The 22,625-nt window shown below is 43.8% G+C and overlaps 1 protein-coding gene across 1 annotated transcript in view; it reads right to left on the bottom strand.

Moving 5' to 3' along the window:
• The window catches only part of PIWIL1 (piwi like RNA-mediated gene silencing 1), a 331,463-nt gene extending 311,755 nt beyond the window's left edge, over window positions 1-19,708 (bottom strand). Inside the window, exons 1-2 of the mRNA XM_053699780.1 lie at window positions 19,701-19,708; window positions 19,248-19,311 (exon numbers count right to left, since the gene is read on the bottom strand). Of these exons, the coding sequence (XP_053555755.1) occupies window positions 19,248-19,311; window positions 19,701-19,708 (72 nt within the window). The remainder of the gene's footprint in view (window positions 1-19,247; window positions 19,312-19,700) is intronic.
• Window positions 19,709-22,625: the final 2,917 nt, after the last annotated feature.

Here is a 22,625-nt window from a genome sequence, read left to right as displayed (position 1 = left end):
ACCCTGAATTAGAAGGTCCTGTCTCAGAGGCAGAGACCACGGTGGACAGGACGACATGTCCACTAGGTCTGCATACCAGGTCCTGCGTGGCCACGCAGGCGCTATCAGAATCACCGAAGCTCTCTCCTGTTTGAACTTGGCAATCAAACGAGGAAGCATCGGAAATGGTGGAAACACATAAGCCATGTTGAAGACCCAAGGGGCTGTCAGAGCATCTATCAGCACTGCTCCCGGGTCCCTGGACCTGGATCCGTAACAAGGAAGCTTGGCGTTCTGGCGAGACGCCATGAGATCCAGATCTGGTTTGCCCCAACGATGAATCAGTTGAGCAAAGACCTCCGGATGAAGTTCCCACTCCCCCGGATGAAAAGTCTGGCGACTTAGAAAATCCGCCTCCCAGTTCTCCACGCCTGGGATGTAAATCGCTGACAGGTGGCAAGAGTGAGACTCTGCCCAGCGAATAATCTTTGAGACTTCCAACATCGCTAGGGAACTTCTGGTTCCCCCTTGATGGTTGATGTAAGCCACAGTCGTGATGTTGTCCGACTGAAATCTGATGAACCTCAGAGTTGCTAACTGAGGCCAAGCTAGGAGAGCATTGAATATTGCTCTTAATTCCAGAATATTTATTGGGAGGAGTTTCTCCTCCTGAGTCCATAATCCCTGAGCCTTCAGGGAGTTCCAGACTGCGCCCCAGCCTAGAAGGCTGGCGTCTGTTGTTACAATCGTCCAATCTGGCCTGCGAAAGGTCATCCCCTTGGACAGATGTGGCCGAGAAAGCCACCATAGAAGAGAATCTCTGGTCTCTTGATCCAGATTTAGTAGGGGGGACAAATCTGAGTAATCCCCGTTCCACTGACTTAGCATGCACAATTGCAGCAGTCTGAGATGTAGGCGCGCAAATGGTACTATGTCCATTGCCGCTACCATTAAGCCGATTACTTCCATGCACTGAGCTACTGACGGGTGTGGAATGGAATGAAGGACACGGCAAGCATTTAGAAGTTTTGATAACCTGGCCTCTGTCAGGTAAATTTTCATCTCTACAGAATCTATAAGAGTCCCTAGAAAGGGAACCCTTGTAAGTGGTAATAGAGAACTCTTTTCCACGTTCACCTTCCACCCATGCGACCTCAGAAATGCCAGAACTATCTCTGTATGAGACTTGGCAGTTTGAAAACTTGACGCTTGTATCAGAATGTCGTCTACGTACGGAGTCACCGCTATGCCTCGCGGTCTTAGTACCGCCAGAAGAGCCCAGAACCTTTGTAAAGATTCTTGGAGCCGTAGCTAATCCGAAGGGAAGAGCTACAAACTGGTAATGCCTGTCTAGGAAAGGAAATCTTAGGTACCGATAATGATCCTTGTGAATCGGTATGTGAAGGTAGGCATCCTTTAAGTCCACTGTGGTCATGTACTGACCCTCTTGGATCATGGGAAGGATGGTTCGAATAGTTTCCATTTTGAATGATGGAACTCTTAGGAATTTGTTTAGGATTTTTAAGTCCAAGATTGGTCTGAAGGTCCCCTCTTTCTTGGGAGCCACAAATAGATTTGAATAGAATCCTTGCCCGTGTTCCGTCCGCGGAACTGGGTGGATCACCCCCATTAGTAAGAGGTCTTGTACACAGCGTAGAAACGCCTCTTTCTTTATTTGGTTTGCTGATAACCTTGAAAGATGAAATCTCCCTCGTGGAGGAGAAGTTTTGAAGTCCAGGAGATATCCCTGAGATATGATCTCCAACGCCCAGGGATCCTGGACATCTCTTGTCCAAGCCTGGGCGAAGAGAGAAAGTCTGCCCCCCACTAGATCCGTTTCCGGATAGGGGGCCCTCTCTTCATGCTGTCTTAGGGGCAGCAGCAGGTTTCTTGGCCTGCTTGCCCTTGTTCCAGGACTGGTTAACTTTCCAGCCCTGCCTGTAACGAGCAACAGCTCCTTCCTGTTTTGGAGCGGAGGAAGATGATGCTGCTCCTGCCTTGAAGTTACGAAAGGCACGAAAATTAGACTGTTTGGCCTTTGATTTGGCCCTGTCCTGAGGTAGAGCATGGCCCTTACCTCCCGTAATGTCAGCTATAATTTCTTTCAAGCCGGGCCCGAATAAGGTCTGCCCTTTGAAAGGAATATTAAGCAATTTAGATTTAGAAGTCACGTCAGCTGACCAGGATTTAAGCCATAGCGCTCTGCGCGCTTGGATGGCGAATCCGGAGTTCTTAGCCGTAAGTTTGGTTAAATGTACGACGGCATAAGAAACAAATGCGTTAGCTAGCTTAAGTGCTTTAAGCTTGTTCATAATTTCATCCAATGGAGCTGTGCGAATGGCCTCTTCCAGAGACTCAAACCAGAATGCCGCCGCAGCAGTGACAGACGCAATGCATGCAAGGGGCTGTAAGATAAAACCTTGTTGAACAAACATTTTCTTAAGGTAACCCTCTAATTTCTTATCCATTGGATCTGAAAAGGCACAACTATCCTCTACCGGGATAGTGGTACGCTTAGCTAAAGTAGAAACTGCTCCCTCCACCTTAGGGACCGTCTGCCATAAGTCTCGTGTGGTGGCGTCTATAGGAAACATTTTCCTAAATATGGGAGGAGGGGAAAAAGGCACACCAGTTCTATCCCACTCCTTGTTAATAATCTCTGTAAGCCTTTTAGGTATAGGAAACACGTCAGTACACACCGGTACCGCATAGTATCTATCCAACCTACATAATTTTTCTGGAATTGCAACCGTGTTACAATCATTCAGAGCCGCTAATACCTCCCCTAGCAATATGCGGAGGTTCTCAAGCTTAAATTTTAAATTAGAAATCTCTGAATCCAGTCTCCCTGGATTAGATCTGTCACCCACAGAATGAAGCTCTCCGTCTTCATGTTCTGCAAACTGTGACGCAGTATCTGACATGGCTCTCACCTCATCCGCGCGCTCTGTCCTTAACCCAGAGCTATCACGCTTGCCTCTTAATTCTGGCAATTTAGATAATACTTCTGTCATAACAGTAGCCATGTCTTGCAAAGTGATTTGTAAGGGCCTCCCTGATGTACTTGGCGCCACAAAATCACGCACCTCCTGAGCGGGAGGCGAAGGTACTGACACGTGAGGAGAGTTAGTCGGCATAACTTCCCCCTCGTTGTCTGGTGATAATTTCTTTACATGTAAAGATTGACTTTTATTTAAAGTAACATCAATGCAATTAGTACACAAATTTCTATTGGGCTCCACATTGGCCTTTAAACATAGTGAACAAAGAGATTCATCTGTGTCAGACATGTTTAAACAGACTAGCAATGAGAATAGCAAGCTTGGAAATACTTTTCTAAATAAATTTACAAGCAATATAAAAAACGCTACTGTGCCTTTAAGAAGCACAAAAAGCTGTCACAGTTGAAATAACAATGAACCAAAATAGTTATAGCAACCAATTTTTCACAGTAAATGTATTAAGTTAGCAAAGGATTGCACCCACCAGCAAATGGATGATTAACCCCTTAATACCCAAAAACGGATAACAATTTAATAATTAACGTTTTTATCACAGTCAAAACACACTGTCACAGGTCTGCTGTGACTGATTACCTCCCTCAAAATGAATTTTGAAGACCCCTGAGCTCTCTAGAGACGATCTGGATCATGGAGGATGAAGTAGACAGATTGTGACTGAATTTTTACTGCGCAAAAAAGCGCTAAAAACAGAATTTATGTTTACCTGATAAATTACTTTCTCCAACGGTGTGTCCGGTCCACGGCGTCATCCTTACTTGTGGGATATTCTCTCCCCAACAGGAAATGGCAAAGAGCCCAGCAAAGCTGGTCACATGATCCCTCCTAGGCTCCGCCTACCCCAGTCATTCGACCGACGTTAAGGAGGAATATTAGCATAGGAGAAACCATATGGTACCGTGGTGACTGTAGTTAAAGAAAATAAATTATCAGACCTGATTAAAAAAAAACCAGGGCGGGCCGTGGACCGGACACACCGTTGGAGAAAGTAATTTATCAGGTAAACATAAATTCTGTTTTCTCCAACATAGGTGTGTCCGGTCCACGGCGTCATCCTTACTTGTGGGAACCAATACCAAAGCTTTAGGACACGGATGAAGGGAGGGAGCAAATCAGGTCACCTAAATGGAAGGCACCACGGCTTGCAAAACCTTTCTCCCAAAAATAGCCTCAGAAGAAGCAAAAGTATCAAACTTGTAAAATTTGGTAAAAGTGTGCAGTGAAGACCAAGTCGCTGCCCTACATATCTGATCAACAGAAGCCTCGTTCTTGAAGGCCCATGTGGAAGCCACAGCCCTAGTGGAATGAGCTGTGATTCTTTCGGGAGGCTGCCGTCCGGCAGTCTCGTAAGCCAATCTGATGATGCTTTTAATCCAAAAAGAGAGAGAGGTAGAAGTTGCTTTTTGACCTCTCCTTTTACCGGAATAAACAACAAACAAGGAAGATGTTTGTCTAAAATCCTTTGTAGCATCTAAATAGAATTTTAGAGCGCGAACAACATCCAAATTGTGCAACAAACGTTCCTTCTTTGAAACTGGTTTCGGACACAGAGAAGGTACGATAATCTCCTGGTTAATGTTTTTGTTAGAAACAACTTTTGGAAGAAAACCAGGTTTAGTACGTAAAACCACCTTATCTGCATGGAACACCAGATAAGGAGGAGAACACTGCAGAGCAGATAATTCTGAAACTCTTCTAGCAGAAGAAATTGCAACTAAAAACAAAACTTTCCAAGATAATAACTTAATATCAACGGAATGTAAGGGTTCAAACGGAACCCCCTGAAGAACTGAAAGAACTAAATTGAGACTCCAAGGAGGAGTCAAAAGTTTGTAAACAGGCTTAATTCTAACCAGAGCCTGAACAAAGGCTTGAACATCTGGCACAGCTGCCAGCTTTTTGTGAAGTAACACAGACAAGGCAGAAATCTGTCCCTTCAGGGAACTTGCAGATAATCCTTTTTCCAATCCTTCTTGAAGGAAGGATAGAATCTTAGGAATCTTAACCTTGTCCCAAGGGAATCCTTTAGATTCACACCAACAGATATATTTTTTCCAAATTTTGTGGTAAATCTTTCTAGTTACAGGCTTTCTGGCCTGAACCAGAGTATCGATAACAGAATCTGAGAACCCTCGCTTCGATAAGATCAAGCGTTCAATCTCCAAGCAGTCAGCTGGAGTGAAACCAGGTTCGGATGTTCGAACGGACCCTGAACAAGAAGGTCTCGTCTCAAAGGTAGCTTCCAAGGTGGAGCCGATGACATATTCACCAGATCTGCATACCAAGTCCTGCGTGGCCACGCAGGAGCTATCAAGATCACCGACGCCCTCTCCTGATTGATCCTGGCTACCAGCCTGGGGATGAGAGGAAACGGCGGGAACACATAAGCTAGTTTGAAGGTCCAAGGTGCTACTAGTGCATCCACTAGAGCCGCCTTGGGATCCCTGGATCTGGACCCGTAGCAAGGAACTTTGAAGTTCTGACGAGAGGCCATCAGATCCATGTCTGGAATGCCCCACAGTTGAGTGACTTGGGCAAAGATTTCCGGATGGAGTTCCCACTCCCCCGGATGCAATGTCTGACGACTCAGAAAATCCGCTTCCCAATTTTCCACTCCTGGGATGTGGATAGCGGACAGGTGGCAGGAGTGAGACTCCGCCCATAGAATGATTTTGGTCACTTCTTCCATCGCTAGGGAACTCCTTGTTCCCCCCTGATGGTTGATGTACGCAACAGTTGTCATGTTGTCTGATTGAAACCGTATGAACTTGGCCCTCGCTAGCTGAGGCCAAGCCTTGAGAGCATTGAATATCGCTCTCAGTTCCAGAATATTTATCGGTAGAAGAGATTCTTCCCGAGACCAAAGACCCTGAGCTTTCAGGGATCCCCAGACCGCGCCCCAGCCCATCAGACTGGCGTCGGTCGTGACAATGACCCACTCTGGTCTGCGGAATGTCATCCCTTGTGACAGGTTGTCCAGGGACAGCCACCAACGGAGTGAGTCTCTGGTCCTCTGATTTACTTGTATCTTCGGAGACAAGTCTGTATAATCCCCATTCCACTGACTGAGCATGCACAGTTGTAATGGTCTTAGATGAATGCGCGCAAAAGGAACTATGTCCATTGCCGCTACCATCAACCCGATCACTTCCATGCACTGAGCTATGGAAGGAAGAGGAACGGAATGAAGTATCCGACAAGAGTCTAGAAGCTTTGTTTTTCTGGCCTCTGTCAGAAATATCCTCATTTCTAAGGAGTCTATTATTGTTCCCAAGAAGGGAACCCTTGTTGACGGAGATAGAGAACTCTTTTCCACGTTCACTTTCCATCCGTGAGATCTGAGAAAGGCCAGGACTATGTCCGTGTGAGCCTTTGCTTGAGGAAGGGACGACGCTTGAATCAGAATGTCGTCCAAGTAAGGTACTACAGCAATGCCCCTTGGTCTTAGCACAGCTAGAAGGGACCCTAGTACCTTTGTGAAAATCCTTGGAGCAGTGGCTAATCCGAAAGGAAGCGCCACGAACTGGTAATGCTTGTCCAGGAATGCGAACCTTAGGAACCGATGATGTTCCTTGTGGATAGGAATATGTAGATACGCATCCTTTAAATCCACCGTGGTCATGAATTGACCTTCCTGGATGGAAGGAAGAATAGTTCGAATGGTTTCCATCTTGAACGATGGAACCTTGAGAAACTTGTTTAAGATCTTGAGATCTAAGATTGGTCTGAACGTTCCCTCTTTTTTGGGAACTATGAACAGATTGGAGTAGAACCCCATCCCTTGTTCTCTTAATGGAACAGGATGAATCACTCCCATTTTAACAGGTCTTCTACACAATGTAAGAATGCCTGTCTTTTTATGTGGTCTGAAGACAACTGAGACCTGTGGAACCTCCCCCTTGGGGGAAGCCCCTTGAATTCCAGAAGATAACCTTGGGAGACTATTTCTAGTGCCCAAGGATCCAGAACATCTCTTGCCCAAGCCTGAGCGAAGAGAGAGAGTCTGCCCCCCACCAGATCCGGTCCCGGATCGGGGGCCAACATTTCATGCTGTCTTGGTAGCAGTGGCAGGTTTCTTGGCCTGCTTTCCCTTGTTCCAGCCTTGCATTGGTCTCCAAGCTGGCTTGGCTTGAGAAGAATTACCCTCTTGCTTAGAGGACGTAGCACTTTGGGCTGGTCCGTTTCTACGAAAGGGACGAAAATTAGTTTTTTTGCCTTGAAAGGCCGATCCTGAGGAAGGGCGTGGCCCTTACCCCCAGTGATATCAGAGATAATCTCTTTCAAGTCAGGGCCAAACAGCGTTTTCCCCTTGAAAGGAATGTTAAGTAGCTTGTTCTTGGAAGACGCATCAGCCGACCAAGATTTCAACCAAAGCGCTCTGCGCGCCACAATAGCAAACCCAGAATTCTTAGCCGCTAATCTAGCCAATTGCAAAGTGGCGTCTAGGGTAAAAGAATTAGCCAATTTGAGAGCATTGATTCTGTCCATAATCTCCTCATAAGGAGGAGAATCACTATCGACCGCCTTTATCAGCTCATCGAACCAGAAACATGCGGCTGTAGCGACAGGGACAACGCATGAAATTGGTTGTAGAAGGTAACCCTGCTGAACAAACATCTTTTTAAGCAAACCTTCTAATTTTTTATCCATAGGATCTTTGAAAGCACAACTATCCTCTATGGGTATAGTGGTGCGTTTGTTTAAAGTGGAAACCGCTCCCTCGACCTTGGGGACTGTCTGCCATAAGTCCTTTCTGGGGTCGACCATAGGAAACAATTTTTTAAATATGGGGGGAGGGACGAAAGGAATACCGGGCCTTTCCCATTCTTTATTAACAATGTCCGCCACCCGCTTGGGTATAGGAAAAGCTTCTGGGAGCCCCGGCACCTCTAGGAACTTGTCCATTTTACATAGTTTCTCTGGGATGACCAACTTGTCACAATCATCCAGAGTGGATAATACCTCCTTAAGCAGAATGCGGAGATGTTCCAACTTAAATTTAAATGTAATCACATCAGGTTCAGCTTGTTGAGAAATGTTCCCTGAATCAGTAATTTCTCCCTCAGACAAAACCTCCCTGGCCCCATCAGACTGGGTTAGGGGCCCTTCAGAAACATTATTATCAGCGTCGTCATGCTCTTCAGTATCTAAAACAGAGCAGTCGCGCTTACGCTGATAAGTGTTCATTTTGGCTAAAATGTTTTTGACAGAATTGTCCATTACAGCCGTTAATTGTTGCATAGTAAGGAGTATTGGCGCGCTAGATGTACTAGGGGCCTCCTGAGTGGGCAAGACTCGTGTAGACGAAGGAGGGAATGATGCAGTACCATGCTTACTCCCCTCACTTGAGGAATCATCTTGGGCATCATTGTCATTGTCACATAAATCACATTTATTTAAATGAATAGGAATTCTGGCTTCCCCACATTCAGAACACAGTCTATCTGGTAGTTCAGACATGTTAAACAGGCATAAACTTGATAACAAAGTACAAAAAACGTTTTAAAATAAAACCGTTACTGTCACTTTAAATTTTAAACTGAACACACTTTATTACTGCAATTGCGAAAAAACATGAAGGAATTGTTCAAAATTCACCAAATTTTCACCACAGTGTCTTAAAGCCTTAAAAGTATTGCACACCAAATTTGGAAGCTTTAACCCTTAAAATAACGGAACCGGAGCCGTTTTGAACTTTAACCCCTTTACAGTCCCTGGTATCTGCTTTGCTGAGACCCAACCAAGCCCAAAGGGGAATACGATACCAAATGACGCCTTCAGAAAGTCTTTTCTAAGTATCAGAGCTCCTCTCACATGCGACTGCATGCCATGCCTCTCAAAAACAAGTGCGCAACACCGGCGCGAAAATGAGGCTCTGCCTATGCTTTGGGAAAGCCCCTAAAGAATAAGGTGTCTAAAACAGTGCCTGCCGATATTATTATATCAAAATACCCAAATAAAATGATTCCTCAAGGCTAAATATGTGTTAATAATGAATCGATTTAGCCCAGAAAAAGTCTACAGTCTTAATAAGCCCATGTGAAGCCCTTATTTACAATCGTAATAAACATGGCTTACCGGATCCCATAGGGAAAATGACAGCTTCCAGCATTACATCGTCTTGTTAGAATGTGTCATACCTCAAGCAGCAAGAGACTGCTCACTGTTCCCCCAACTGAAGTTAATTGCTCTCAACAGTCCTGTGTGGAACAGCCATGGATTTTAGTGACGGTTGCTAAAATCATTTTCCTCATACAAACAGAAATCTTCATCTCTTTTCTGTTTCTGAGTAAATAGTACATACCAGCACTATTTCAAAATAACAAACTCTTGATTGAATAATAAAAACTACAGTTAAACACTAAAAAACTCTAAGCCATCTCCGTGGAGATGTTGCCTGTACAACGGCAAAGAGAATGACTGGGGTAGGCGGAGCCTAGGAGGGATCATGTGACCAGCTTTGCTGGGCTCTTTGCCATTTCCTGTTGGGGAGGAGAATATCCCACAAGTAAGGATGACGCCGTGGACCGGACACACCTATGTTGGAGAAATAGGCCCCTCCCACTCATATTACAACAGTGGGGAAGCTCAGATAACTGTTTCTATGCAGAAAACAAGATGGCCATGTGGTAAAAATCATGCCCCAATAAGTTTTATCACCAAGTACCTCACAGAAAACGATTAACATGCCAGTAAACGTTTTAAACATACATTTGAAAAGTTATGAATTGTTATTAATAAGCCTGCTACCAGTCGCTTTTACTGCAGTTAAGGCTCATACATTATTTCAGTATTAACAGTATTTTCAGAGTCAATTCCATTCCTTAGAAAAATACATTCAGTGTACACACACTCATCAGCCTAATACCAGTCGCTATCACTGCATTTAAGGCTGAACTTACTTTACATTGGTATCAGCAGTATTTCTCAGTCAATTGCATTCTTCAGAAAAATAATTTACTGCACATACCTCTTTTGCAAGGGGGCCCTGCATGCTATTCCCCTTCTCTGAAGTTACCTCACTCCTCAGATGAGAACAGCCAGTGGATCTTAGTTACGTCTGCTAAGATCATAGAAAACGCAGGCAGATTCTTCTTCTAATGCTGCCTGAGAATAAACAGCACACTCCGGTGCCATTTAAATAAACTTTTGATTGTAGAAATAAACTAAGTTAAAAACACCACAGACCTCTCACAGCGACCTATCTTAGTTAGGCTGCAAGAGAATGACTGAATATGACATGTGAGGGGAGGAGCTATATAGCAGCTCTGCTTGGGTGATCCTCTTGCAGCTTCCTGTTAGGAAGAGATATATTCCATAAGTAATGGATGACCCGTGGACTGACTACACTTAACAAGAGAAATAGTACACTTCAGCACCATTTTAAAAATAATAAACTCTTGATTGAAGAAACTAAACTAACACCTCACTTTACCTCTTCCTAGCACTAACACAGGCAAAGAGAATGACTGGAATGGGAGGGAGGAGCTATATATACAGCTCTGCTGTGGTGCTCTTTGCCTCCTCCTGCTGAACAGGAGGCGATATCCCACAAGTAAGGATAAAATCCGTGGACTCTTTGTATCTTGTAAAAGAAAAGCTACCACAAAATAAAAACGTTACTGTCTCTTTAAATAACGTTATTACTTTAATATAAAAATGAAAAGCAAAGTAGGGGCATCTTTGTTAAATATAGGGCGGGTAGTTAGTGAACTCGACTGAGAAAATAAAAACACCATATAGTTTGTGAAATCTGTAGTTTACTCTGGAAAGTCTGAGAACCGTAATAGCCACCTCCCCACTAAACTCATTAATACCATCTTCCTGTGAGACATAGTTCTGTATACTTTCCCATAATTTGCTAGCGCACTAGACCTGCCACTTTGAGTACACAGCATAACATAATGTCTATACAGTTTCTCCCGCCTTTACCACTCTTCAATATCTTTGTGTAAAAGTGATCACACGAAGGTAATGCAAATACTACTCCGGACATTATGCATTTAGCCCCATTGAGTTGAGTCGAGTTTAGTTCAGTTTAGCTCATCTTAATTTACTTTAGTAGATTAGTTATAATTATAACAATAAAACCCCAATGGTGAGTGCACCAGCCACGTCTAGCAAACACTGTGATCACTGGTAAAAAATGTATGATCAAATGTTTGGAATTTTTTCTTACTTATAGGTATTCTTTATATTGCTATGATAATCTGTCTCAAACATCCTGCGCAGTGGAATGATTAACACTTGTTCTGAATGTACTCACTGTTGGAAATAAATAAAAAAAAAAAACAAAAAAAAAAAAAAAACATCCAGGAACCCTGCAGAACACCTCCACACCTCAACAAAACCTTGCTGAGGTGCTTACCTGACCTCCTTCAACCGGAACAGCACAACAATCTGGACTTCAAGGGAAAAAAAACAAAAACAGAATTTATGCTTACCTGATAAATTACTTTCTCTTGTGGTGTATCCAGTCCACGGATTCATCCTTTACTTGTGGGATATTCTCCTTCCCTACAGGAAGTGGCAAAGAGAGCACACAGCAGAGCTGTAAATATAGCTCCACCTCTAGCTCCACCCCCCAGTCATTCGACCGAAGGTTAGGAAGAAAAAGTAGAAACCATAGGGTGCAGTGGTGACTGTAGTTTAAACAAAAACTTTTTACCTGACTTAATTGCCAGGGCGGGCCGTGGACTGGATACACCACAAGAGAAAGTAATTTATCAGGTAAGCATAAATTCTGTTTTCTCTTGTAAGGTGTATCCAGTCCACGGATTCATCCTTTACTTGTGGGATACCAATACCAAAGCTTTAGGACACAGATGAAGGGAGGGAAACAAGACAGGTATGTTAAACGGAAGGCACCACTGCTTGTAAAACCTCTCTCCCAAAAATAGCCTCCGAAGAAGCAAAAGTATTGAATTTGTAAAATTTGGAAAAAGTATGCAGTGAAGACCAAGTAACTGCCTTACAAATCTGTTCAACAGAAGCCTCATTTTTAAAAGCCCATGTGGAAGCCACTGCTCTGGTAGAATGAGCAGTAATAGTTTCAGGAGGCTGCTGGCCAGCAGTCTCATAGGCCAAATGGATGATGCTTTTCAGCCAAAAGGAAAGAGAGGTAGCAGTCACCTTCTGACCTCTCCTCTTACCAGAATAGATAACAAACAAGGAAGATGTTTGTCTGAAATCCTTAGTTGCTTGTAAATAGAACTTTAAAGCACGAACCACATCAAAACTGTGTAACAGACGTTCCTTCTTCGAAGAAGGATTAGGACACAGAGAAGGAACAACAATTTCCAGGTTAATATTCTTGTTAGAAACAACTTTAGGAAGAAAACCAGGTTTGGTACGCAAAACTAACTTATCTGCGTGGAACACCAGGTAAGGTGAATCACACTGTAAGGCCGATAATTCTGAGACTCTTCGAGCAAAACGCTGAGGTGTTCTAGTTTAAATTTAAAAGCCAATGTATCTGAATCTGTCTGAGGAGGAACCCTTCCTGAATCAGAGACTTCTCCCTCAGACATCAAATCCCTCGCTCCCACTTCAGAGCGTTGTGAGGGTATATCGGATACGGCTACCAGAGCGTCAGAATGCTCATAATCTGTTCTTAAAACAGAGCTATCACGCTTTGCAGGTAACACGGGCAGTTTAGATAAGAAAGCTGCAAGAGAATTTTCCATGACTGCCGCTAAGTCTTGTAATGTAAAAGGGTTAGACGCATTCTAACACCACCTTCACTTTACCCTCCCGAGAGAGACCCTAGTGCTTAGAGCCGGCAAAGAGAATGACTGGGGGTGGAGCTAGAGGGGGAGCTATATGGACAGCTCTGCTGTGTGCTCTCTTTGCCACTTCCTGTAGGGAAGGAGAATATCCCACAAGTAAAGGATGAATCCGTGGACTGGATACACCTTACAAGAGAAATTTATGCTTACCTGATAAATTTATTTATCTTGTGGTGTATCCAGTCCATGGGTTCATCCATTACTTGTGGGATATTCTCCTTCCCAACAGAAGTTGCAAGAGGACACCCAAAGCAGAGCTGTCTATATAGCTCCTCCCCTAACTGCCACCCCCCAGTCATTCGACCGAAGACAAGCAAGAAAAAAAGGAGAAACTATAGGGTGCAGTGGTGACTGTAGTTTAAAAATAAAAAACACCTGCCTTAAAATGACACGGCGTGCCGTGGACTGGATACACCACAAGAGAAATAAATGTATCAGGTAAGCATAAATTGTGTTTTCTCTTGTAAAGGTGTATCCAGTCCACGGGTTCATCCATTACTTGTGGGATACCAAAACCAAAGCTTTAGGACACGGATGAAGGGAGGGACAAGGCAGGAACTTAAACGGAAGGCACCACTGCCTGTAAGACCTTTCTCCCAAAAATAGCCTCCAAAGAAGCAAAAGTATCGAATTTGTAGAATTTAGAAAAAGTGTGAAGCGAAGACCAAGTCGCCGCCTTACAAATCTGTTCAACAGAGGCCTCATTTTTAAAAGCCCATGTGGAAGCCACCGCTCTAGTGAAATGAGCTGTAATTCTTTCAGGAGGCTGCTGGCCAGCAGTCTCATAAGCTAAGCGGATTATGCTTCTCAGCCAAAAAGAAAGAGAAGTTGCCGAAGCCTTTTGGCCTCTCCTCTGTCCAGAGTAGACAACAAACAAAGCAGATGTTTGACGAAAATCCTTCGTAGCTTGTAATAAAACTTTAAAGCACGAACCACATCAAGATTGTGTAAAAGACGTTCCTTCTTTGAGGAAGGATTAGGACATAATGAAGGAACAACAATCTCCTGATTGATGTTCTTATTAGATACTACCTTAGGAAGAAACCCAGGTTTGGTACGCAAAACTACCTTATATCTGCATGGAAAATCAGATAAGGGGAATCACACTGTAAAGCAGACAACTCCGAAACTCTTCGAGCCGAGGAGATAGCTACCAGAAACAGAACTTTCCAAGATAAAAGTTTAATATCTATGAAATGCAAAGGTTCAAACGGAACCCCTTGAAGAACCTTAAGAACTAAATTTAAACTCCATGGCGGAGCAACAGGTTTAAACACAGGCTTAATTCTAACTAAAGCCTGACAAAACGCCTGAACGTCTGGAACCTCAGCCAGACGTTTGTGCAAAAGAATAGACAGAGCAGAAATCTGTCCCTTTAAAGTGAATGTAAACTCACGGTCACCTCTCATCCTCATGTTGTGAATCTTCAAAAATAAACGTTAGTTTAAGTCATGATTTTTTTTTTTTATTCCTCCGCCCGCCATCTTGTCCCTCAGTTCCAAGTTGATAGACAGTTCCTTAAACGAATAATCAATTACACCCCGTGGCGTCCGGCCCCTTTTTTTGTCGTCATGCGATATAACTGCGCATGCGTTCCCTTCCTATTCGTGATTGACAAGCAATGCTCGTCCACGTCTAGCGCATGCGCTAAGCATTTACTACGATTCGCAATGTATCAGGGCACTCATGCGCATATTAGCCACAGTTTTAAAACGCATGGGCTAATTGATTTCTCTTCGTGAGCGTGCTTCAGGACTACGTAATAGAGCAGGCGGGACTGCTCTATACGCAATGTAGTCAGAATACAGGAAGTCCAGGATGGGAGGTGTTATCCATCAGAACGGAGATAAGTTGCCCAGTGTGCTTAGAGGAATGTGGCTGCACCTCACTGACGAGGCCCATAGGAGGCCGAAACGATCGTCTGGGGTTGTCATGTTCCTTGTTCAGAGGAGAATTGCCTGGTATTTCGGGGCTGGACTGACCTTACTTGGCGGGATCAGACTGATATACTTCAGGAAAGTTTTCTTCTGTGAAAAGCACACTGGTCTAAAAGAGGCTGCTTCCGGGTGGTAAATCGCCATAGAACAAGCCACTGAGCTGTTGTTCGTTCCTGGTAGAGCGCTTCTCTCTTTGTATGCAAATTATTATGACCCTGGGGAAGTCTCCCTATGGGTGATGGGGGAATCCAGACGTGGACTCCTTGCCCAGTGTGCTTAGAGGAATGTGGCTGCACCTCACTGACGAGGCCCATAGGAGGCCGAAACGATCGTCTGGGGTTGTCATGTTCCTTGTTCAGAGGAGAATTGCCTGGTATTTCGGGGCTGGACTGACCTTACTTGGCGGGATCAGACTGATATACTTCAGGAAAGTTTTCTTCTGTGAAAAGCACACTGGTCTAAGAGAGGCTGCTTCCGGGTGGTAAATCGCCATAGAACAAGCCACTGAGCTGTTGTTCGTTCCTGGTAGAGCGCTTCTCTCTTTGTATGCAAATTATAATAGGATAACATGAATTTTCAAGAAAAAAAACATTGCGGTTTCAATTATAGGTTTATTGAGAATTGTTAGTGTACATTAACAACCGTATAATTTACATTCACTTTAAGGAACTAGCAGACAATCCTTTCTCCAATCCTTCTTGGAGAAAGGATAAGATTCTAGGAATCCTGACTTTACTCCATGAGTAACCCTTGGATTCACACCAATGAAGATATTTACACCATATCTTATGATAGATTTTCCTGGTGACAGGCTTTCGAGCCTGAATTAAGGTATCAATGACCGACTCGGAAAAACCACGCTTTGATAGAATCAAGCGTTCAATCTCCAAGCAGACAGACGCAGATAAATTGGATTGGAATGTTTGAAAGGACCTTGAAGTAGAAGGTCCTGCCTCAGCAGCAGAGTCCATGGTGGAAAGGATGACATGTCCACCAGATCTGCATACCAAAAGTCCTGCGTGGCCACGCAGGAGCTATCAATATCACCAAAGCTCTCTCCTGCTTGATCTTGGCAATCAGACGGGGGAGCAGAGGAAACGGTGGAAACACATAAGCCAGGCTGAAGGACCAGGGCGCTGCTAGAGCATCTATCAGCGCTGCCTTGGGATCCCTGGACCCGTAACGAGGAAGCTTGGCGTTCCGACGAGACGCCATGAGATCCAGTTCTGGTTTGCCCCAAAGTTGAATCAACTGGGCAAATACCTCCGGATGGAGCTCCCACTCCCCCGGATGAAAAGTCTGCCGACTTAGGAAATCCGCCTCCCAGTTCTCTACTCCTGGGATATGGATAGCTGAGAGATGGCAAGAGTGAACCTCTGCCCATAGAATTATCTTTGAAACCTCCAACATCGCCAGGGGGCTCCTTGTACCCCCCTGATGGTTGATATAGGCTACAGTCGTGATGATGTCCGACTGAAATCTGATGAACCTGACCGCAGCTAGCTGAGGCCAAGCCTGAAGAGCATTGAATATCGCTCTTAGTTCCAGAATGTTTATCGGAAGGAGGGCTTCCCTTAAGCCGATTACTTCCATACACAGAGCCACTGACGGCTGAGAAGTGGAATAAAGAGCACGGCAGGAAGTTAGAAGCTTTGACAACCTGACCTCTGTCAGAAAAATCTTCATTTCTACTGAATCTATCAGAGTTCCTAGGAAGGAAACCCTTGTGAGAGGGGAGAGAGAACTCTTTTCTTCGTTCACTTTCCACCCATGAGACCTCAGGAATGCCAGAACAATGTCCGTATGGGACTTGGCGATTTGAAAATTCGACGCCTGTATCAGAATGTCGTCTAGGTAAGGAGCCACCGCAATGCCTCGTGGCCTTAGAACCGCCAGTAGGGACCCTAGAACCTTCGTAAAGATTCTTGGTGCCGTGGCTAACCCGAAGGGAAGAGCCACAAACTGGTAATGCCTGTCTAGGAAGGCAAACCTGAGAAATCGGAAAGTGGAGATAAGCATCCTTTAAGTCCACGGTAGTCATATATTGATCCTCCTGGATCATAGGTAGGATGGTTCGAATAGTCTCCATCTTGAAGGATGGGATCCTGAGAAATTTGTTTAGGATCTTGAGATCCAAGATTGGTCTGAACGTTCCCTCTTTTTTGGGAACTATAAACAGATTTGAATAGAATCCTTGCCCCTGTTCCTCCCTTGGAACTGGGTGGATCACTCCCATAACCAGAAGGTCTTGAACGCAACGTAAGAATGCCTCTCTCTTTATCTGGTTTGCAGACAATTGTGAGATGAAATCTCCCCCTTGGAGATGAGGCTTTGAAATCCAGAAGATATCCCTTGGAAACAATCTCCAGAGCTCAGGGATCCTGGACGTCTCTTGCCCAAGCCTGGGCGAAGAGAGAAAGTCTGCCCCTACTAGATCCGGTCCCGGATCGGGGGCTACTCCTTCATGCTGTCTTAGAGGCAGCAGCAGGTTTTTTGGCCTACTTTCCCTTGTTCCAAGCCTGGTTAGGTCTCCAGACTGGCTTGGACTGGGCAAAATTTCCTTCTTGTTTTGCAGTAGAGGAAGTTGAAGCTGCGCCACTCTTGAAGTTTCGAAAGGAACGAAAATTAGTCTGTTTGGTCCTTAATTTGTTGGACCTATCCTGGGGAAGGGCGTGGCCTTTTCCTCCAGTAATATCAGAAATGATCTCCTTCAGTCCAGGCCCGAATAGGGTCTGCCCTTTGAAGGGGATGTTGAGAAGCTTAGACTTTGAAGTAACGTCAGCTGACCAGGATTTAAGCCATAGCGCCCTATGCGCCTGAATGGCAAAACCTGAATTCTTAGCCGTTAGCTTTGTTAAATGAAAGACGGCGTCAGAAATAAATGAATTGGCTAACTTAAGCGCTTTAAGCCTGTCTAGGATATCATCCAACGGGGTCTCCACCTGTAGAGCCTCTTCAAGAGACTCGAACCAGAAAGCCGCTGCAGCAGTGACTGGGGCAATGCATGCAAGAGGCTGGAGAATAAAACCTTGTTGTATAAAGATTTTCTTAAGGAAACCCTCTAATTTTTTATCCATTGGATCTAGGAAAGCACAACTGTCCTCGACGGGGATAGTTGTACGCTTAGCTAGGGTAGAGACTGCTCCCTCCACCTTAGGGACCGTCTGCCACGAGTCCCGTGTAGCGGCATCTATGGGAAACACCTTTTTGAAAGCAGGAGGGGGAGAGAACGGTATACCTGGTCTATCCCATTACTTCGTAATAATTTCTGAAAACCTCTTAGGGATTGGAAAAAACAGGCACTGCAAAGTATTTGTCCATTTTACACAATTTCTCTGGGACTACAATGGTGTCACAGTCATCCAGAGTCGCTAAAACCTCCCTGAGCAACAAGCGGAGGTGTTCAAGCTTAAATTTAAATGCTGTCATTTCAGAGTCAGACTGAAGTAACGCCTTCCCTGAATCAGAAATGTCACCCACAGATAGAAGCTCTCCTGCTTCGCCTTCTGTACATTGTGAGGGTAAATAAGACACATAGCTACTAAAGCGTCAGAAAGCTCTGTATTTGTTCTAGCCCCAGAGCTGTCTCGCTTTCCTTGTAACCCTGGCAGCTTGGACAATACCTCTGTGAGGGTATGATTCATAACTGCCACCATGTCTTGTAAGGTAAACGCATTGGACGCGCCAGATGTACTTGGCGTCACTTGCGCGGGAGATATAGGTTCTGACACATTGGGAGAGCTAGGTGGTTTTACCTCCCTTTTGTCAGTCTGAGAAACCTCTGGTGATAAATCTTTAAAACCCATAATATGGTCTTTATAACTTATAAAAAAGGTCAGTGCATTTGGTACACATTCTAAGAGGGGGTTCCACAATGGCTTCTAAACATAATGAACAAGGAGTTTCCTCTATTCACCACATATCTCTTGATACTTCCTTTCTTGTCGAGAGTTGCAAGAGAATGACTGGGGGTGGCAGTTAGGGGAGGAGCTATATAGACAGCTCTGCTGTGGGTGTCCTCTTGCAACTTCCTGTTGGGAAGGAGAATATCCCACAAGTAATGGATGAACCCGTGGACTGGATACACCTTTACAAGAGAAAAACGGCACCCGGTCTGAAAACACACAATAATCAGCAGACCACAGCTAAAATGAGCCCTACTCCCGCAGCTCCTAAAACATACTGAGGGACGCGCAAAATACTTGCACCAAAAAAGCTCCACCCATCGTGGGCGTACCTCCCGACTGGCATTAAACAAACATTATCAACCGCCGCCGGGAGAAAAAAGCAGAGCATGCCACGCTATCAATCAGCCAAATACAACCACAGCTACATAAGTAAAAAATAAAATGTCAGCACATTCTTAAAACATGAGCCTCAACAGGCAAACCCCTTAACAGCCATCCTCACACAGTGCCCCACGTACTGCCAAAATAATGTTCCTGCACATAAGCAGGTTTAACCCCATAAGTGCCAAACTTTTTCCTGTGCTCCTCAGCAGAAAAAATAAAAATTGCACTTACCTCCAACACATACTGCCCAGCAGCAAGGCAGCTCACCAGGCAAGGATTCCTTCCCAACATGGACCTGTGGACAAAGAAAAAAGACAAAGTAAACCTACAAAGTCTTTTACCAAAAAGGGCAGCATCAACATCCTGGGGAGGCACAGAGGGGATTATACCCCCCAAGTTCCCAAAAGCCACCACTGCTCTACTGAAGAGACTGAAGTGGACTACGGTTAAACCCCAAAGAAAAACAAAGCTAACTTGCTCTGCTTTAAAAAATAAAATACTCTTGATTGAAGAATCAGACACCTAACTTTACCCCTTCCTTGTAACTGATACAAGCTAAGAGAATGACTGGGGGTTGTGGGTAAGGGGAGTGGTATTTAACAGCTTTGCTGTGGTGCTCTTTGCCTCATCCTGCTGATCAGAAGTGATATTCCCAATAGTAATTATGGTGATCCATGGACTCACCGTGTCATTAGAAAGTAATACAGTCTATCTGCAGGTAGTTCTGTGTACAAATAGGTCAGAGACCCAATACAGGGCTAGGTACTCTAAACTATGCAACGTAGAGTAAACCCAAATAAAAGTCTGACCACAGAGCCTCTCCTAGAATCAATACAGTTGCAATAAAAACATAAATATAGCAAACATAAATAACCACTCTTCACTACGTGAAAGCATGCTAGCAAACACTTTAATTTTTTTAAAAGAAAAACAATTTATAAGGCATTATAGAGTTATGTTGCAGGGTAAAATGTGCAACAAGAGGGAAAAAGGTAAGAAATGAGAGAGTAGGGGAAAGCATGGCTCGAAAGAAAAAAAGGTATCAGTGGTCTTAACAAGGAATACTACGATCCCTTAAAGTGAAAGTTAACTTAACATATTTGCTATTCATAACATGAAATGAAAAAAAAAAATGGTCAGTTTCCTTCATCATTTTTTTTGTGCAGCTTTGTTCTCTTAATTTTTACCTTTGAAGCCGCAGAAGTATCTCGCCGTTCCTCCGCCCGCATCAAAGAGAAAATTGAGGTGTGCGCTTACTAATACTGCTTTATAAAATTGATTATTTCCCCCAGTGGCGTCTATGTCCCTTGTACAAACGCACCCATGTTGAATTGCGCATGCAGATTTTACCAAATTTACTCCTATGCTAGAAGCGTGTTCATGTATTCGTGCATGCTCAGATACATGAGCAGAGAAATCCAAGTAGTACATTACTACATCCAAACACAGCAATCTCAACTACTATGCTCTCTGCACAAATAGAGAGCGTATTTTTGCACATGCGCTAAAAATTCTTCATGAGAGCGAGCACGGATCACTACGTATAGAGCAGCTGGGACCGCTCTTACGTGTAACACTCACAAACCAGGAAATGAGCAGGGAGCGAAGGAACATCACAAACTGTAGGATTTATAAAACATAAATCATTTATCTTTCGGGACGAAGTTTAAAATAAAAAAACCTAGCGACTACAAGTTTTACAACTTGGTTAATGTATAGCATTAATCGTGGATCTTCAAACCACGTAGTGACCAGACCACTTTTCCACTTGTTGACCGTTTGGGACCAGGGCTATTTTTACATTTCTGTGGTGTTTGTGTTTAGCTGTAATTTTCCTCTTACTCATTTATAGTACCCACACATATAATATACCGTTTTTCTCGCCATTAAATTGACTTTCTAAGATACCATTATTTTCAACATATCTTATAATTTACTATAAAAATAATTATAAAATATGATGAAAAAAAAAAAAAAAAAAAACACACTTTTTCTTACTTGACCCCCAAATTCTGTTACACATCTATAACCGCCAAAAAAACAACCATGCTAATATGTACAAGTAGCACTTTGCTATTTAAAAAACTTAAAAAAAAAAAAAAAAAAAAAAATAGCAATAGTTACATTGGAACACTGATATCTGTCAAGAATCCCTGAATAACCCTTCACATGTATATATTTTTTTTTAGTGGACAACCCAAAGTATTGATCTAGGCCCATTTTGGTATATGTCATGCCATCATTTCACCGCCAAATGCGATCAAATAAAGAAAATTGTTAACTTTTTAACAAACTTTAGTTTTCTCACTGAAATTATTTACAAACAGCTTGTGCAATTGTGGCACAAATGGTTGTAAATGCTTCTTTGGGATCCCCTTTGTTCAGAAATTGCAGACATGTATGGCTTTGGCATTACTTTTTGGTAATTAGAAGGCCGTGAAATGCCGCTGCACACCACACGTGTATTATGCCAAGCAGTGAAGGAGTTAATTAGGTAGATTGTAGGGTTAAATTTAGCTTTAGTGTAGTAGACAACCAAAAGTATTGATCTAGGCCCATTTTGGTATATTTCATGCCACCATTTCACCGCCAAATGCGATCAAATAAAAAACAGAATTTATGTTTACCTGATAAATTACTTCTCCAACGGTGTGTCCGGTCCACGGCGTCATCCTTACTTGTGGGATATTCTCTTCCCCAACAGGAAATGGCAAAGAGCCCAGCAAAGCTGGTCACATGATCCCCTCCTAGGCTCCGCCTACCCCAGTCATTCGACCGACGTTAAGGAGGAATATTTGCATAGGAGAAACCATATGGTACCGTGGTGACTGTAGTTAAGAAAATAAATTATCAGACCTGATTAAAAAAACCAGGGCGGGCCGTGGACCGGACACACCGTTGGAGAAAGTAATTTATCAGGGTCAACATAAATTCTGTTTTCTCCAACATAGGTGTGTCCGGTCCACGGCGTCATCCTTACTTGTGGGAACCAATACCAAAGCTTTAGGACACGGATGAAGGGAGGGAGCAAATCAGGTCACCTAAATGGAAGGCACCACGGCTTGCAAAACCTTTCTCCCAAAAATAGCCTCAGAAGAAGCAAAAGTATCAAATTTGTAAAATTTAGAAAAAGTGTGCAGTGAAGACCAAGTCGCTGCTTACATATCTGATCAACAGAAGCCTCGTTCTTGAAGGCCCATGTGGAAGCCACAGCCCTAGTGGAGTGAGCTGTGATTCTTTCAGGAGGCTGCCGTCCGCAGTCTCATAAGCCAATCGGATAATGCTTTTAATCCAGAAGGAGAGAGAGGTAGAAGTTGCTTTTTGACCTCTCCGTTTACCAGAATAAACAACAAACAAAGACAAGTTTGTCTGAAATCCTTAGTAGCTGCTAAGTAAAATTTGAGAGCACGAACTACATCCAAGTTGTGCAACAAAACGTTCCTTCTTTGAAACTGATTAGGACACAAAGAAGGCACAACTATCTCCTGGTTAATGTTTTTGTTAGAAACAACTTTTGGTTTAGTACGCAAAACCACCTTATCTGCATGGAACACCAGATAAGGAGAAGAACACTGCAGAGCAGATAATTCTGAAACTCTTCTAGCAGAA

Source organism: Bombina bombina, chromosome 2, assembly GCF_027579735.1.
Source record: "Bombina bombina isolate aBomBom1 chromosome 2, aBomBom1.pri, whole genome shotgun sequence".
Taxonomy (NCBI): Eukaryota; Metazoa; Chordata; class Amphibia; order Anura; family Bombinatoridae; genus Bombina; species Bombina bombina.
This window is presented reverse-complemented; position numbering and strand designations above follow the sequence as displayed.